We start from the raw sequence: 18,241 nt of genomic DNA on the forward strand, positions 1-18,241 counted from the left end.
AATCTGAAAGACAAGGGACCTGTGTCTGCCTCTAGGAAAGGCCAGGAATCAGCAACAGCACAAAATTCCCCCTCCCTCCACAGGATGCAGGAAAAGAAGGGTACGGTGGTATGGAAGTAGACCAGAAGTGCCTTTAACAGTCCTGCGTGGTGGCAAAGAAGCCACTGGAGAGGGGCAGGTGTGTGTGTGTGCACGTGTGCTTGAGCAAGAGAATGATAGAGCAAGGGACAGAGTGAGCTCACCTGAACACACACAAGCATGGAAGGAAGGAAGGGAAGAATCTGGTGAGGGCGTGTTGAGTAGGAGAAAGAGGATACAGCTATGCTCTGCCTGGACGGGCAACCTGAGAAAAGGTGGGAACAAGGGCTTCTCAGGGACACCAGCTGGAGTAGTGAGATGAGGACAAACAGAGACCAGATACTGCAGCCTTCCCCCTACCCAACATCATGTAGGTCCCCAGAAAATACAGAGGAAGAGCCTGAACTGAGACTGAGCTTCTGGCACGTGGAGATCACAGAAAAATAAAGAGAGTTACTTTTCTTGCCCATCCGAGTTTGTGGGCTGAGATAAGGATTCTCCAGCCTTCCTCTCCCGCCTTCCCTCTCTCCCTTCTCATACAGCCTTGCTGTACAAACTGTGGATTTTACTCACTATAAGGATTTTTCTAAGCTTATAAGGGTACTTATTTGCCAGAGATAGGTGACTTACAGGGAAGGATTTCTTAGGGCCGTTCCAAGGCAGAGAGCCCCATTCCCCATCTGGCCCAGATAGATAGAATCATGTCTGCCCAGCTATGATAGAATGGCCTGCCTTCAAGGACTCCTGCGAGCTGGACCATGCACTGTCAACAGTGACTGGTGTAGGTCCTCTCCTTACTGGTGTCCTCACTTCATCAAACCACTAACAACTTTTGTATAACCAGAGGCGGAAGGAGCCCCAGAATAACTGGCATTGAATCTCTCATGCCCTGGGCCAGATGGGAGTTCAGAATAGATTCAAATTGATTTGGAGAAACACAAGAAATGTAACATTTCTTTCTTTCTTTTTTTTTGAGATGGGGTTGTGCTGTGTTGCCCAGGCCAGCCTCGAACTCCTGGGCTCAAGCAATTCTCCAACTTCAGCCTTCTAGTAGCTGGAACTACAGATGTAGAAATGTAACATTTCTTGAATCCAAGTGTTGTGGCAGAATCAAAGTCATAGCTGACATATCTGCATATTTCATCATTAACAAAGGCTTGGGGGGAGTTGTTTGTTTTTATGAGGAGAGGAGGATAAAAAGACCATAAAATTCCCAATTTTACCCTAACGGAGATGCCTCTCTTACTAGGGCAATTATAAGAACAGACAAAACTCCAACTAGGTAAGCTGCTGCTGCTGCTTCTTTTCTTCTTCTTCTTCTTTTTTTTTTTTTAAATAGAGACAAGGTCTTGCTCTATTACCCAGGCTGGAGTACAGTGGTGTCATCATAGTTCACTGCAACCTTGAACTTCCGGACTCAAGAGATCTCCCAACTCAGCCTCCCAAGTAGCTAGGACTACAAGACCAGCCAATTTTTTTTTTTTTTTTCGTGGAGACGGGATCTCATATTGTTCAGGGCTTGTCTTACATTCCTGGTCTCAAGCGATCCTCCCACCTCAGCCTCCCAAAGTGCTGGGGTTATAGGCATAAGCCACAAAGCCCAGCCTTGGGTAAGCTATCTTATAAGAAGATTATACTCCAAAGTTTGGATATTCAGGTTCTCATCAGAGCCTGGAAGATGTCCCTATAAGTCCCTTTGGCCAGCGGGTAGAAAGAGTGTGGGATTTGAAGTTAGGCAGCTCTAGGTTCTAACTCCAGTTCTGCCATTTACAGCTGCATAAACTTGGGCAAGTTTCTTTACTTCTCCAAGCTTCAGTTTTCTCACTGAGTACTTTGGGATAATAATATTGATCTCAAAGGGTGGTTATTACATTAGAAGAGATAATTTCTACATAGCACTTAGCTGTGTCCAGTAGACAATGGGAGCTCAACAGATGCCAACTGTTGCTGTTATTGTTATTACCATTAATTAATTCCATCTGTAAAGAGTCTAGTGGGGAAGATGTGTTAGCCCTGTTGTCTTTTTTGAAATCCCTTTCTCTGTCACCAACAGGAAGGCTGTAGGATGTTTTAATTCTGCTTGGCACAGATCCATTATGACTGCTAGCAAAATTGGATGGGACGTTAGATGTGGAGTCCAATTTCTTCACAGAGTTAACGGGTAAAATATGATCAAGAGTCTCCTGAACTGCAGTGCAGAAATCCCAGGCCACCAGCAGTAACCTTTTCCATGATATAAATGCCATTAGTCTGGCCTAGTGTATTTAAACCACCAGCTTCCAATTATCTTCCGGCAGAGCTAAAAGCGCCTCCTCTTTAGAAGACAGAAAGTAATCATAGTTATCATTCTAAATTGCCACCTTTTCTATGGATTTCCACATTATCATAGCACAAAAGGACTCTGCATAAGCTTGGGTTAAGAATCATCATCATTTCTACTCTGTATTGTTAGCTATTTTCTCCTTTTCTGAAAATACAGACCTCATAGGTTGTTGATAAAGAAGGAAACCTTAATAACAAAAGAACTGCGTTTAATAATGTTCTGGTTCGGCCAGCCGTGATGGCTCACGCCTGTAATCTCAGCACTTTGGGAGGCCGAGGTGGGTGGATCACCTGAGGTCAGGAGTTCGAGACCAGCCTGGCCAACGTGGTGAAACTTCCTCTCTACTAAAAATACAAAAAAAAAAAAGCTGGGTGTGGTGGCACACATCTGTAGTCCCAGCTACTCGGGAGGCTGAGGCACGAGAATTGCTTGAACCTGAGAGGCAGAGGTTGCAGTGAGCCAAGATTGCGCCACTGCACTTGCACTCCAGCCTGGGTGACAGAGTGAGACTCAGTCTCAGAAAAGAAAAGAAAAGAGAAAAGAAAAGAAAAAGTTCTGGTTTCACGACCCATCTCTCTGTTGTGTTATTTCACAGTCCTTTTCCACTGTAGGTGGCTTCATTTATAAAATATATATAATGCTGATGTTTTTGTCCTTCTTGCCACAAACACTAAGCCCCAATTATAATAAGCAGAACCATTTAAGTTTTCATCATATGACCCACACTGGATTTTTTTTTTTTAGACGGTTTTACAAAATTGAGATATGATGGCTATGGGCCATCGCATCTTCTTACCTGTGGGAAGACTTGATCTGGCTGTCTAGGCCTTTCTCTCTGAAACCCAGAACTCATCCCAGACTCCTAGAATCTGGCATTTATACATGCACAAGGCATTGTCTATTACAGTCTATGGTTTATAAAATTATGTCTTTGTAAAAATATATATTTTAGATGCTACGGTGATGAATGAAATGCAAACTAATTAAAATTGTGATTTAAATCACAAAAACTTATAACTTCTCAGTTACACAAAGATCAAGTGTAAATTACAGAAGCTTTCAGTCATTGGATGCTTTTTCAAATACGGAAATATAATTGCTACTTAATAAATAATCACAATGAATATTCTTTTTTTTTTTTTAACTGTGTCAGCCAGGCTGAAGTACAGTCTCACAATCTTGGCTCACTCTAACTTCTGCCTCCTAGGCTCAAGCAGTCCTCCCACCTCAGCCTCCCAAATAGTTGAGACTACAGGCACATGCCACCACACTTGGCTAATTTTTGTTTAGATGGGGTTTCACCACGTTGCCCAGACTGGTTTCAAACTCTTGAGCTGCAAGCTATTGGCCCATCTCGGCCTCCCAAAGTGCTGGGATTATAGGCGTGAGCCACCATGCCCAACCCATGATTAATATTTTTATAGCATTTACTACGTACCAAGCATTCTTATAGTACCTTACATACACCAACTCATTTAATCTTTACAAGTCTAGGAAGTAGCTTATTTTTCTTATTTGTAAAGAATTTAAATAATTTCCCCAAGTTACAAAGCCAGGAAGTGGCTGTCAACCTAAATAACAGACTTTTTTTTTTTTTTTTGGTCTCTAAAAATAATGATGTTTATTTGGGAATGGTTATTGCAATGGGAATACCCACGCCATAGTAAACTGTGTTCAGGGAGGTAAAGGAAGACAAAAGTTTTTAAAGGAAAAAGAGGGAGGATTGCATAATTGTTTTGAAATAATTATTTTTGGCTGCAAAAATCAATGACAAGTGTGGTACTTGTCCAAGCCTGGACAGGCAGTTGCTGGGCAGATGTCCTAGCACAAGTTTTTTTTTTGTGTGTTACGTTGCAATGGCCTTTGTGCAAGATTGTGATTTTTGCAGTCTTTTGTGATAGTTCTTGTTATCAGGCATTTATGCATGAAACTCTCCCTTCCTGGCCTTCCCTGGCTCTATTTGCCAGGCTTTCAAAATTTTTCATTTAATTTTATTTAACACAAGTGATTCCATTCTGATTCTGTCAACTTTCATCTGGTAGACCTGAGATTTAAAGTCGAGCCACCTGGCTCAAAACCTGTGCGCTGAAACCACCAGGCCACACAACCCCTTAGCATGTGGCTCTGAGATGCCTTTTGATATTTAAAATGGGTCTCAGGCTTGAAAGTATAGGAAACCACCAGTGCGTGAAGAATATGGTCAGCCATTTATAGGAGGGATAGTAGAAAAGGCAATTCATTCTAAAATACATTTTGGCTGGAGAGAAGGGATTGTCACGTGCATTGCCCGCAGGAGTCAAAAGCTTACGCTTTGGATCATGGGTGGAAGATGGGATGGTGGGATGAGGGCCTGGCATAGTTCATCTCCAGATCCCAAAGCTTTTATCTGTAGAAGCCCCTGCTCTGAGTCTCCTGTTGGAACTCACTGGGCAGACTGACCGGATGATGGCAGGTGGGTGGGATGAATGACTTACCGGCCGGGGCAGACTGTACTGATACATTTCTGGGCGGTAGGTCGGCACCCACTGCACCCCGGCCCTGGGCCGCGTCATGGTCCCCGGAGCGCTGGTCACCACCTCCGAATAGGGCAGGTGCTGGGCTGAGCCGTAGGCTTCTTGGTGCCGGCTCTGGCCTGCGTGGCCCGCGGATGCCAGGCTGAAGGCCTCCTCCAGAAGCATGTGCATCTGCTGCCTGACCTCGTCGATGGATGGCTGGGAGCTCAGCGTGGAGGTCTCCGAGTGGCCTTTCACCTGCCGAGACCTGGAATAGCCCCGGGGCTCATGAACTCTGTCAATGTTGGTTTCCTCTATGATTTCAGGCTCAGTCTGTGGGAGGAAACAAAGCCCATTGACGTGTTAATTAACTTTCCTTCCCATGAAGGTGCTCTGTAATTTACTCTAAAATATTCACTTGGACAGGTGCTAGGATGCATCTGTGCTAATTTAAATTATCTCCTACGTGCCCTATCTAGGAATTCACACTACTGGGGTAGTCAGCCAGCACTCTATCAGGAAGGCCACACTCTGGCTATCGGTGTGCACTTCAGTTGCCCATAGATTGACCAACGCTGCAGGCTCTGCCTGTTAGTGTAACAGACTCAAGAAATGGCTTTCACTGATGACATTAATGGTACCTTCTAAAATCTTTTAGAGACATTCCCCACCCCTATGCCTTAGGGTGTAAGACCCTGGAATGTCTTGTAATCTACACCCGGAGGGGTAGCATTCTAGATTCACTCCCTAAATGGTCCTGTGTCCAGCCTTTGGTTAAGGAAGTGCTGGTTGCCTGATGCTACTTATCAGAGAGAATAACAAAATCCTGCTTCTAGATCACAGATCTTAAAGCGTGGTACGCAATCAGAAGCTCTGGGGGCGAGGCCCAGCCATCTGTGCTTTAATAAGCCCTCCAGGAGATTCTGATGCCCGTTCAAGTTTGAAATCTACTGATCTAGAACGTTCTCCTGCCTTTCTTCACTGAACTTTTCATTCAGCGAGCAGCTTCAGTACCAGGGTGGGCAGACAGCTGGAACTTCATAAGCTTCCAGAACAGGCTGCATGGATGGTCTCGTGCTTGCCTGCTAATGAATGCTTGCTTCATAAGTGTCTGCTTTCTTTCTTGTCTGCCATCATTAGGTGGGGATGCCTGTAGGGGTTTATTCCACCAGTCTGGACCTGCATGAATCTCAAGGTGCAAGAACACTAAAGGGAAGAGATAGGGACTGCCAAGGCGATACGGGGAGGCTGCTGCCTTGTGGCGGATGCCATAGCAATAGCTAGACCCCATAAAGGTGCACAGAGAAGATAAAAGACATTCCAACCAGGAGAGTTACTTTAACTTTTTGGTATTTCCGTTTCCTCATCTGTAAAATGAGGATAATACTGCCTCAAAGGCTTTTAAAAGGATTAAATAAAGGTACATCTAAAGATTTTAGAATAGTAGCACATGGTAAAAACAATACTAGTTGCTGTCATCATCATAATCATCATTATTATTCATTCAACCACACATATTTCCATGTAATTACTATGTATAAAGCACCTTGATGTATAAAATAAGCACAGCAAGTAAATGTCATGAGGGAATTCACCCAAAATGGGGAGTCCTTCCCTCCTTAAATATTACACATGAAGGTCATAACTACGTTATACTTCATTTTAAAAAGTATATTTACCTTTTTAGTATTAAATACATGCTCATTAGCAAAGAAAGTGAAAATATAGAAAGCACAAAAAAATTACACATTTCTTGTCATCTTATCTCCTAGAGTTAGGACTTGGCTAAAGTTCAAGATGAAAAGCAAGGTTTTCTATCAGCCTCTAAGTCTAGATTTATCAAAAAACATCTACAGTAATTAATTTAAAATACTGTACTATTTTTATACTGATAAGAGCAAGGATAGATTCTGGAGTAGAATGTAAAGTTACCTTTGTGATCATAAACAAGAACTCAAAGACATTTCATGCCTGGGTGCATGCCCCCCCCAAACTCCTGGGCTGGGGGACACATTGGGGCTCTTCTGCTCTTAGAAGCTCTTAAGAGAAAAGCTTAAAGTCACTGAGTGGGAAACGTGCTCCCTGAAAGCCAGCAGATCTGCCTGTTGAGATGTGGTTTTGCCTGGCGATACCTTCTACAACACCGAATGCAACTCTTGAAAGTTATGTTCTTCACGATTTATAGAACATTCAGAACTGAATTTCAGAGCCTGAAGGGACTTTAGGAGATCATTAAACTCAAGCCCCATTTTACATATGGGGAGGTGACTTATCTAAAGTTACTCAGAGGCAGGCAATGGCAGAGCCTTCTGCTCCCAGCTCCTGACCCATGCACATCCTGCAGCACGACACTGCCTCTCATGTGAATGTCCTGTTCATGCTGGTTGCTAGCCACACAAGGCCCTTCCTCCCTACATCCAGAGTCTCCTAAACTGCTCCCAGGTGGGAGATTAACAGCACAGGGGTGAGCTGAGGTACGATTTCCCCACCCCTGAGCTGTGCTGTGCATTTCCAGACATACTGGTAGATATATTATCACATGAATTTATGGTTGTGCCTTAGGGCAAAAGCATACTCCTTAGCAACATCTCCCTATTCCCACTGCCCCAAGAGCCCTGGAGGGGGGGTAGTACTGGGGGTGGGTGAGTTCTCTGAGTAAGGTTGGTAGGGGAGTGCTAGGCCACCGCACATATATGTGTTTTATATATATATATACACACACACACACATATGTAAGTGCTACCTTTGCTGGGAAGGTGGAGACTTTTTCTCCAGGCTCCCACTGCCACCTACCCCATGACCCCCAAATGAAGATCAGCCTCTGCTTCCCCCACAGGGTTTCCATTCTGCATGGGGAGTTCCCTTTAATTGGAAGGTCCAAGTATGCTCTCAACAGGCTTGATCCGGCCACCAGTCATCTCTCAATAGCTACAGATAGAACCAAGACTAGCTCTCATTATACCTGGGCTTCCTCTCATCACACTTGGATTTGCTTACTTAAAGTATGACTTCCCCAAGACTGGATACTCCCTGAACCTGTCAGGCCCCTGAGCCCAAGCCAAGCCATCGCATCCCCTGTGACCTGCACATATACATCCAGATGGCCTGAAGTAACTGAAGATCCACAAAAGTAGTAAAAATAGCCTTAACTGACGACATTCCACCATTGTGATTTGTTTCTGCCCCACCCTAACTGATCAATGTCATCTCCCCCACCCTTAAGAAGGTACTTTGTAATCTCCCCCACCCTTAAGAAGGTTCTTTGTAATTCTCCCTACCCCGAGAATGTACTTTGCGAGATCCACCCCCTGCCCCCAAAACATTGCTCCTAACTCCACCGCCTATCCCATAACCTATAAGAACAAATGATAATCCATCTCCCTTTGCTGACTCTCTTTTCAGACTCAGCGCACCTGCACCCAGGTGAAATAAACAGCCATGCTGCTCACACAAAGCCTGTTTGGTGGTCTTTTCACACGGACGCGCATGAAATTTGGTGCCGTGACTCGGATCGGGAACCTCCCTTGGGAGATCAATCCACCGTCCTCCTGCTCTTTGCTCCGTGAAAAAGATGCACCTACGACCTCAGGTCCTCAGACCGACCAGCCCAAGAAACATCTCACCAATTTTAAATCAGGTAAGTGGCCTCTTCTTACTCTCTTCTCCAACCTCTCTCACTATCCCTCAACCTCTTTCTCCTTTCCACTCTTCAATCTCTCCCTTCTCTTAATTTCCATTCCTTTCATTTTCTGGTAGAGACAAAGGAGACACGTTTTATCTGTGGACCCAAAACTGCGGCACCGGTCACGGACTGGGAAGGCAGCCTTCCCTTGGTGTTTAATCATTGCAGGGACGCCTCTCTGGTTATTCACTCACGTTTCAGAGGTGTCAGACCACGCAGGGACACCTGCCTTCGTCCTTCACCCTTAGCAGCAAGTCCCGCTTTTTTAAGGAAGGGGCAAGTACCCCAACCCCCTTCTCTCCTTGTCTCTACCCCTTCTCTGCTTTCCTGGGGCAGGGGCAAGTACCCCTCAACCCCTTCTCCTTCACCCTTAGCGGCAAGTCCCGCTTTCCTAGGGCAGGGGCAAGTACCCCTCAACCCCTTCTCCTTCACCCTTAGCGGCAAGTCCTGCTTTTCTAAGGGGCAAGAACCCCCAATCGCTTATTTCCGCACCCAGACCTCTTATCTCTGCGCCCCGACCCCTTATTTCCGTGCCCCAACCTCTTATATCTCTGCACCCCAATCCCTTATTTCTGTGCCCCAATCCTTTCTCTGCTTTTCTGGAAGGCAAGAACCCCCCCACCCCTTCTCCGTGTCTCTACTCTTTTCTCTAGGCTTGCCTCCTTCACTATGGGCAAGCTTCCACCTTCCATTTCTCCTTCTTCTCCCTTAGCCTGTGTTCTTAAGAACTTAAAACCTCTTCAACTCTTACCTGACCTAAAATCTAAGCATCTCATTTTCTTCTGCAATGCTGCTTGACCCCAATACAAACTCGACAGTAGTTCCAAATAGCTGGAAAATGGCACTTTCAATTTTTCCATCCTACAAGATCTAAATAATTCTTGTCATAAAATAGGCAAACAGTCTGAGGTGCCTGACGTCCAGGCATTCTTTTACACATCAGTCCCTTTCTAGTCTCTGTGCCCAATGCAACTCATCCCAAATCTTCCTTCTTTCCCTCCTGCCTGTCCCCTCAGTCCCAACCCCAAGCATTGCTGAGTCTAATCTTCCTTTTCTACAGACCCATCTGACCTCTCCCCTCCTCGCCAGGCCGAGCTAGGTCCCAATTCTTCCTCAGCCTCCGCTCCTCCACCCTATAATCCTTTTATCACCTCCCCTCCTCACACCTGGTCTGGCTTACAGCTTTGTTCCATGAGTAGCCCTCCCCCACCTGCCCAGCAATTTATTCTTAAAAAGGTGGCTGGAGCTAAAGGCATAGTCAAGGTTAATGCTTCTTTTTCTTTATCCCAAATCAGATAGCGTTTAGGCTCTTTTTTATCAAATATAAAAATCCAGCCCAGTTCATGGCTTGTTTGGCAGCAACCCTGAGATGCTTTACAGCCGTAGACCCTAAAAGGTCAAAAGGCCGTCTTATTCTCAATATACATTTTATTACCCAATCAGCTCCCGACATTAAATAAAACTCCAAAAATTATAATCTGGTCCTCAAAGCCCACAACAAGACTTAATTAGCCTCACCTTCAAGGTGTACGATGATAGAAAAAAGTTGCAATTCCTTGCCTCCACTGTGAGACAAACCCTAGCCACATCTCCAGCACACAAGAACTTCCAAATGCCTGAACCGCAGCAGCCAAGGGTTCCTCCAGAGCCTCCTCCCCCAGGAACTTGCTACACGTGCCAGAAATCTGGCCACCGGGCCAAGGAATGCCCGCAGCCCGGGATTCCTCCTAAGCCATGTCCCATCTATGCAGTACCCCACTGGAAATCGGAATGTTCAACTCACCTGGCAGCCATTCCCAGAGCCCCTGGAACTCTGGCCCAAGGCTCTCTGACTGATTCCTTCCCAGATCTTCTCGGCTTAGCAGCTGAAGACTGACACTGCCCGATCGCCTCGGAAGCCCCCTAAACCATCATGGACGCCGAGCTTCAGGTAACTCACAGTGGGAGGTAAGCCCGTCCCCTTCTTAATCAATATAGAGGCTACCCACTCCACATTACCTTCTTTTCAAGGGCCTGTTTCCCTTGCCTCCGTAACTGTTGTGGGTATTGACAGCCAGGCTTCTAAACCTTTTAAAACTCCCCAACTCTGGTGCCAACTTAGACAATACTCTTTTAAGCACTCCTTTTTAGTTATCACCACCTGCCCAGTTCCCTTATTAGGCCGAGACACTTTAACTAAATTATCTGCTTCCCTGACTATTCCTGGATTACAGCCACATCTCATTGCCACCCTTCTCCCTAACTCCAAGCCTCCTTCGCATCTTCCTCTCATATTCCCCCACCTTAACCCACAAGTATAAAATATGTCTACTCCCTCCTTGGCGACCGATCATGCACCCCTTACCATCTCATTAAAACCTAATCACCCTTATCCCGCTCAATGCCAGTATCCCATCCCACAGCACGCTTTGAAAGGATTAAAGCCTGTTATCACTCGCCTACTACAGCATGGGCTTCTAAAACCTATAAACTCCCCTTAAATTCCCCCATTTTACCTGTCCAAAAACCAGACAAAGCTTACTAGTTCAGAATCTGCACCTCATCAACCAAATTGTTTTGCCTATCCACCCCTTGATGCCAAACCCATATACTCTCCTATCCTCAATACCTCTCTCTGCTACCCATTATTCTGTTCTGGATCTCAAACATGCTTAATTTTTTACTCTTCTTTTGCACCCTTCCTCCTAGCCTCTCTGCTTTCACTTAGACTGACCCTGGCACTCATTAGGCTCAGCAAATTACCTAGGCTGTACTGCCGCAAAGCTTCACAGACAGTCCCCATTACTTCAGTCAAGCCCAAATTTCTTCATCTGTTACCTATCTCAGCGTAATTCTCATAAAAACACACGTGCTCTCCCTGCTGATCGTATCCGATTAATCTCCCAAACCTCAATCCCTTACAAAACAACAACTCTTTTCCTTCCTAGGCATGGTTAGTGCAGTCAGAATTCTTACACAAGAGCCAGGACCGCACCCTGTAGCCTTTCTGTCCAAACAATTTGACCTTACTGTTTTAGCCTAGCCCTCAGGTCTGCGTGCAGTGGCTGCCGCTGCTTTAATACTTTTAGAGGCCCTAAAAATCACAAACTATGCTCAACTCACTCTCTACATTGCTCACAACTTCCAAAATCTATTTTTTCCCTCATACCTGATGCATATACTTTCTGCTCCCTGGCTCCTTCAGCTGTACTCACTCTTCGTTAAGTCCCACAATTACCATTCTTCCTGGCCCGGACTTCAATCTGGCCTCCCACAGTATTCCTGATACCACACCTGACCCCCATGACTGTATCTGATCCACCTGACATTCATCTGCTATTCTACTACTCCTCAGGGATTATTCAGGCCCCCTCCCTTCCCTACACATCAAGCTTGAAGATTTGCCACCACCCAGGACTGGCAAATTAGCTTTACTCAACATGCCTCGAGTCAGATAACTAAAATACCTCTTAGTCTAAGTAGACACTTTCACTGAATAGGTACAGGCCTTTCCTACGGGGTCTGAGAAGGTCACCGCAGTCATTTCTTCCCGTCTGTCAGACATAATTCCTCAGTTTAGCCTTCCCACCTCTATACAGTCTGATAACAGACCAGCCTTTATTAGTCAAATCAGCCAAGCAGTTTTTCAGGCTCTTAGTATTCAGCAAAACCTTTATATCCCTTACAGTCCTCCGTCTTCAGGAAAAGTAGAACGGACTAAAGGTCTTTTAAAAACACACCTCACCAAGCTCAGCCACCAACTTAAAAAGGACTAGACAATACTTTTACCACTTTCGCTTCTCAGAATTCAGGCCTGTCCTGAGAATGCTACAAGGTACAGCCCATTTGAGCCCTTTTTATTAGGCCCCAGTCTCATCCCAGACACCGGACCAACTTAGACTGTGCCCCCCAAAAAACTTGTCATCCCTACTATTTTCTGTCTATTTTCTCCTATTCTCCGTTCTCAACTACTCATACATGCCCTGCTCTTGTTTACACTGCCGGTTTACACTGTTTCTCCAAGCCATCACAGCTGATATCTCCTCATGCTATCCCCAAACTGCCACTCTTAACTCTTGAAGTAAATAAATAATCTTTGCTGGCAGGACTACGCTGAACCTCCTTAGGCACTCTCTAATCAGATGTCCTAGGTCCTCCCAATTCTTAGACCTTTTATACCTGTTTTTCTCCTTCTCTTATTCCATTTAGTTTTTCAATTCACACAAAACCGTATCCAGGCCATCACCAATAATTCTACACGACAAATGTTTCTTCTAACAACCCCACAGTATCACCCCTTACCACAAAATCTTCCTTCAGCTTAATCTCTCCCACTCCAGGTTCCCACAATGCCCCTAATCCCGCTCGAAGCAGCCCGGAGAAACATCGCCCATTCTCTCTCCATACCGCCTCCAAAAATGTTCACCGCCCCAAGACATCAACACTATTTTGTTTTATTTTTCTTATTAATGTAAGAAGGCAAGAATGTCAGGCCCCTGAGCCCAAGCCAAGCCATCGCATCCCCTGTGACTTGCACGTATACATCCAGATGGCCTGAAGTAACTGAAGATCCACAAAAGAAGTAAAAATAGCCTTAACTGCCGACATTCCACCATTTTGATTTGTTCCTGCCCCACCCTAACTGACCAATGTACTTTGTAATCTCCCCCACCCTTAAGAAGGTACTTTGTAATCTCCCCCACCCTTAAGAAGGTTCTTTGTAATTCTCCCTATCCCGGAGAATGTACTTTGTGAGATCCACCCCCTGCCCCCAAAACATTGCTCCTAACTCCACCGCCTATCCCAAAACCTATAAGAACAAATGATAATCCATCTCCCTTCACTGACTCTCTTTTCAGACTCAGCCCACCTGCACCCAGGTGAAATAAACAGCCATGTTGCTCACACAAAGCCTATTTAGTGGTCTCTTCACACGGACGCAGATGAAAGAACCCATTTCACCTGTTTCTCAGAAGCCTAGCACAGGCACTTGGCATTCAATCAAGCTTTGTGAACTTAAACTGAAATAAATTCTGTCCACTTCCCCTTGTTAGATAGCTATAAGTTCTAAATTTCTTTTCAAAGAATCAGTATGTCAGTATGTTCAATTCTTTGCCTTCTACTTTTAAACTTAACTTCCTCATAAAGAAACCTTTTTTGATTACCTGCTCCACCCTGACTTATTCTGATTACCAACTCCACCCTGACTCATTCCAATTACCTGCTCCACCCTGACTCATTCCGATTACCTGCTCCACCCTGACTCATTCCGATTACCTGCTCTGTGATAACCATTTTTCCCCCCAAACCACTCACCCCTTCAGTCTCTTTAAATTAGCCAATAGGAATTAGTTTAGCCTGTGCTGTCTAACCTTAGCCAACAGGGGAAGGACACAGCAGCAGGGGCCACATGCGTCAGGGATAAGAACGCCTTCCCCTCCCTTATCCAAGTGTGCGCTCACCATTGCTCCATCTGTAAGGGTGCATCCTTCTATGGAAGTAACTTGCCTTGCTGAGAATTAAAAAGAAAATTTTATATTCAAGTGCTATTTCTTTTGCGGCACCGAAACTTTATAACACCCTTGAGGTGGAAGTTGAGGTTAAGATAAAAGGCCCACTTCCCCTAACACATTTCTTCCAATGCTAATTAGTTGCATGACGATAAGAAGTCGCAGGAACCCCTAAGCCTCAGGCTCCTCATTTGTAAAATGGGAGAGTTGAACTACGGTCTGACATTTATGTTTCTTGGACTCTACTTGCTCTAGGAGATGCCATACTCCTATCATCATCTCTTTGGGGGAATCTGACATCTACTCATGAAGGGAAACATCCCCTGCACCTCCCTCCCCCACTAAAACATATTGAGTAATGATAAATTTGTCCTTTTGCTTAATAGACAATTATTGGTTTCAACCCTGTACTAGGCCCTGGGTTGGGGGTGATGGATACAATAATAAGATAGTGACCCAGCCCTCAAGGAGCTCCCGGTCAATGGCAGGAAGCAAATAATAACAACACAATAGCAGCTAATATTTATCAACAGCGTACATGCCAAGCACTGTTTTAAGTACTTTATACATATCGGCTCTTTTCGTCCTTATAAGAACTTATGAAGTAACAACTATGAATATTCTCACTTTACAGAAGAGGATTTTAAGGCATTGAAAGACAAATGTGTTGCCCATAATTAGTAGGGCTAAGATTTGAACACAGAAAGTTTGATTCCGTCACCTAAGCTCTTACCCACTGTATATATATATATACAGATCTATTACCATACTATAGTTGTGGGCTCTGACAGAGTCAAACAAATTTCTGTGACCAGAAAAGAAGATAAAATACTTATTGAGATAATCTACCTTGTAGATTACTATAAGGATGAAAAGCATCAATGTATAAATACAAAGCACTCACAGCATCTGGCACATCAGCATTTGTTTAATAAACGTTAGCTGCAATTATTATTGTTGCTGTTATCTGTCTCCTTCCATAGACTGGGAACTCCTTCAGGGTTGGGTCAGTGTCTTATTAATCATTGTATTCACAGCCCCCAATCTGGGACCTTGCCCAGAGGTGAAGCTGTAATTGTCTGTTCAGCGAACAAATATAGTAGGTGCTCAAATTGACTCGAGGATCTGTGGTGTGCCAGCTCTGTGCTGGCTTTTCCACGTGGGTTTCCTCACTCAGCCTCTCGGAGCTCTGCAGTTGTGTCCATTTTCAGATACGAGATATCACATCTACTGGCTGAACTTGCCCTAAACCCTTCTCCCTCACTGGCACATTTCTGAAAATGCCTTTTGCTTTTATTTGACAAAAGAGGGGAGACAGGAACAAAGACAAACCTCCCAGTGTTGGCTGACAGTTGGCTTGGGTTGGGGCCGTATCTGGGACAGAGAATATATTTTTAAACCTCTTTAACTTGGAATGGACCGTACTTGCTTCTCTGACTTCCTATTCTTGAAAAGCTCTGAGAAACTCATTTTTTTCAAAAAGCTATTTTTATAAATTAATCAAGATATTCTTCAATAAAAATCCTAAAAATATTCATCAAGGAATGTCTGTTCATGGCAGGAAATTAGAAAACACAGATAAGCAAAAGGAAGAAAATTAAAATCTACTCTAATCCGATCACCAGAAATAACTACTGTTAACATTTTGACCTCGTGCACATCCTTCCAGATGTTTTCTATGCATATGAAATAGGATGAGGATTGTGAATGCTAAAGCACTGCCAACGCCCTCCCCACCGCCCCAGGCACTACAGAGAGTGTGGGCTTGACCCAGGTCAGTTTCTCCCTCTTCCACTTCCAAGGAGAGCCCACACTTTGCCACATAGATTGTGTGCGTGATGGAGACCAGGAAGTGGGGATGGGCAATGAGAGGCAGAAGAGGTGTGGCTGCAGAATTTTATAGTGAGATTTTCAGGAGAGGTGCAGAAGCAGGTGTGGCATGTGAATGGGAGAGGAATTAAGGGAATTTAGAAAGTTTTACTGAGTATGATGTATCTGCCTTCTCACATATAAAAATATAAGTAAAGGAGTAGAGGTATTTTAAAATTACTTTTGTTGGCAGAGTTCTTTTTGACTTAGATACTCTCTCAGACTGAGCTGTTTGGGTCATGATTTTATAAACAGAATACATACACATATACGTATATATGTAGGCATATATATATTTTATACATATGTAAACACACACATATATGCAGGCATATATATATATATACAGGCATATATATATGCACATATATATAAGGTTTTTAAAAATGACATTACAATATTTTGAAACCTTTTTAATTCAACAATATTATAAGTATCTCCATCAATAAATAAATGTATTTATAGAGAATAAGGATTTCATAGCATTCTAATAAATGGAGTTTTTAGGCTACCATATATTTAACAGTCCACTATTTTAAGTGTTTTCCTAAGATCTTACTATATGAACAAAGCTGGAATAAGTATCCTTGTGTTTAGAACTTTGCATATATGGCTGGACACGGTGGCTCATGCCTGTAATCCCAGCACTTTGGGAGGCCAAGGCGGGTGGATCATTTGAGGTCAGGAGTTCGAGACCCACCTGGGCAACATGGTGAAATGCCGCCTCTACTAAAAATACAAAAATTAGCCAGGCGAGGTAGCGCGCGCCTGTAATCCCAGCTACTCCGGAGGCTGAGGCAGGAGAATCGCTTGAGCCGGGGAGGCGGAGGTTGCAGTGAGCCAAGATCGCACCACTGCATTCCAGCCTGGGTGACAGAGCGAAACTCCATCTCAAAAATAATAATTTAAAAAAAGAACTTTGCATATAATCATGAGTTTATCCTTAGGTTAAATTTCTAGAAGGAGAATTACCAGGTGAGAGGATATACACGTAATTAGAGTTTTGGAGAGTTACGGTATATCAGAACTCAGCAGCAAAGGCCACAGTATTTAGAAGAGATTTAAGCCATTCCTCTTCCACACATGGGCCCCTGGTCTTGTGCTTCATGGTGGCCACTGGATACAGCAAGCACCGGCAATTCTTTTAATGTTGTTTTAAAATGAGTGAACCAGTCCAACACATCTAGGATAGTGCACACAGTGGCTAAGTACCCACATGACTTCATCCTCTCTTTGAAACACCATGAGAAAAAACTTGAAGGAAATTATAGTCCTGCTGGGAAGCCCAAGTATCTTCTTCCTAAAAAATATTCCAAAACAATTTAGTCCTGGGGCACATTCTGTACCTTTAAGTCTTATTCAAAATTAAAACTACTATCTTATCAGACAACTAATGGAAAGACAAGCTACCAACCACAAAAAAAAATTAGGATTTGTATCCACAATATATAAATAGTTCCTACAAATGAATAACAAAAAGACAAGCAATTCAATTTAGAAATTGGGCAAAAGGCTTGAAAAGATACCTCAATGAAAGAAGACACAAAAATGTCCAATAAACACATGGAAAGATGATCAACATCATTAGTAATAAGGAAATTATATCATTTCATATTCAGTGGAATGGCTAAAATGAGAAAGATTAATAACAACAAATGTTGGTGAGGTTGAAGACTAGAATTAGAACTGTTATACTGCTAGTGGGAGGGGCAACAGTGCAAAAACTTTGTAAATTTGACTACAATTTCTTAAACATATACCTAGCCTATGACCCAGACATTCCACTCCTACATATTTATCCAAAATAAATGAAAACACTTCTTAAGAAAACACATGAAAATGTTTATGGCAGTCTTTTTTTTTTCATACTAGCTTCAAACTGGAAGCAATCCAAATGTCCAACAATAGGATAATGGATAAATAAATAGTATTATATTTATATAACGGAATAGTACCCAGTATAAAAGAGAATAAAATACTCATACATACAATAACATAGATGAATCTTGAGTGAAAGAAGTCAGACACAAAAGAGTACATACTGAATAAATCCATTTATATGAAGTTCAAGAACAGGCAAAACTATAGTGGTTTATATCAGACAAGTGGTTGCCTATGGATGAGCTGAATATTGACTGAAAAAAAAAAAGGGAGGGAGTTTTCTGGGAGTGATGAAAACATTTGATATTTTCATTGGCCTGGTGGTTCTAAGGGTATACACATTTGTCAAAGCTCATCATATTGTATACTAACAACCTGTACATTTTTACCATATGTCAATTTTCCCATACTAAAAGAAACAAAACGG

General features: G+C 43.6%; 1 protein-coding gene across 5 annotated transcripts in view; it reads right to left on the reverse strand.

Annotated features, from left to right (window-relative positions):
• The window catches only part of KIAA1549L (KIAA1549 like), a 307,083-nt gene that overhangs the window by 23,598 nt on the left and 265,244 nt on the right, over positions 1-18,241 (reverse strand). For all 5 annotated transcript variants that reach the window (XM_058446946.1, XM_032166307.2, XM_032166306.2 and 2 more), the window contains one exon: positions 4,876-5,226. In XM_058446946.1, the coding sequence (XP_058302929.1) occupies positions 4,876-5,226 (351 nt within the window). The remainder of the gene's footprint in view (positions 1-4,875; positions 5,227-18,241) is intronic.

This window comes from Hylobates moloch, unplaced genomic scaffold (assembly GCF_009828535.3).
Source record: "Hylobates moloch isolate HMO894 unplaced genomic scaffold, HMol_V3 SCAFFOLD_11, whole genome shotgun sequence".
NCBI classification, from domain to species: domain Eukaryota; kingdom Metazoa; phylum Chordata; class Mammalia; order Primates; family Hylobatidae; genus Hylobates; species Hylobates moloch.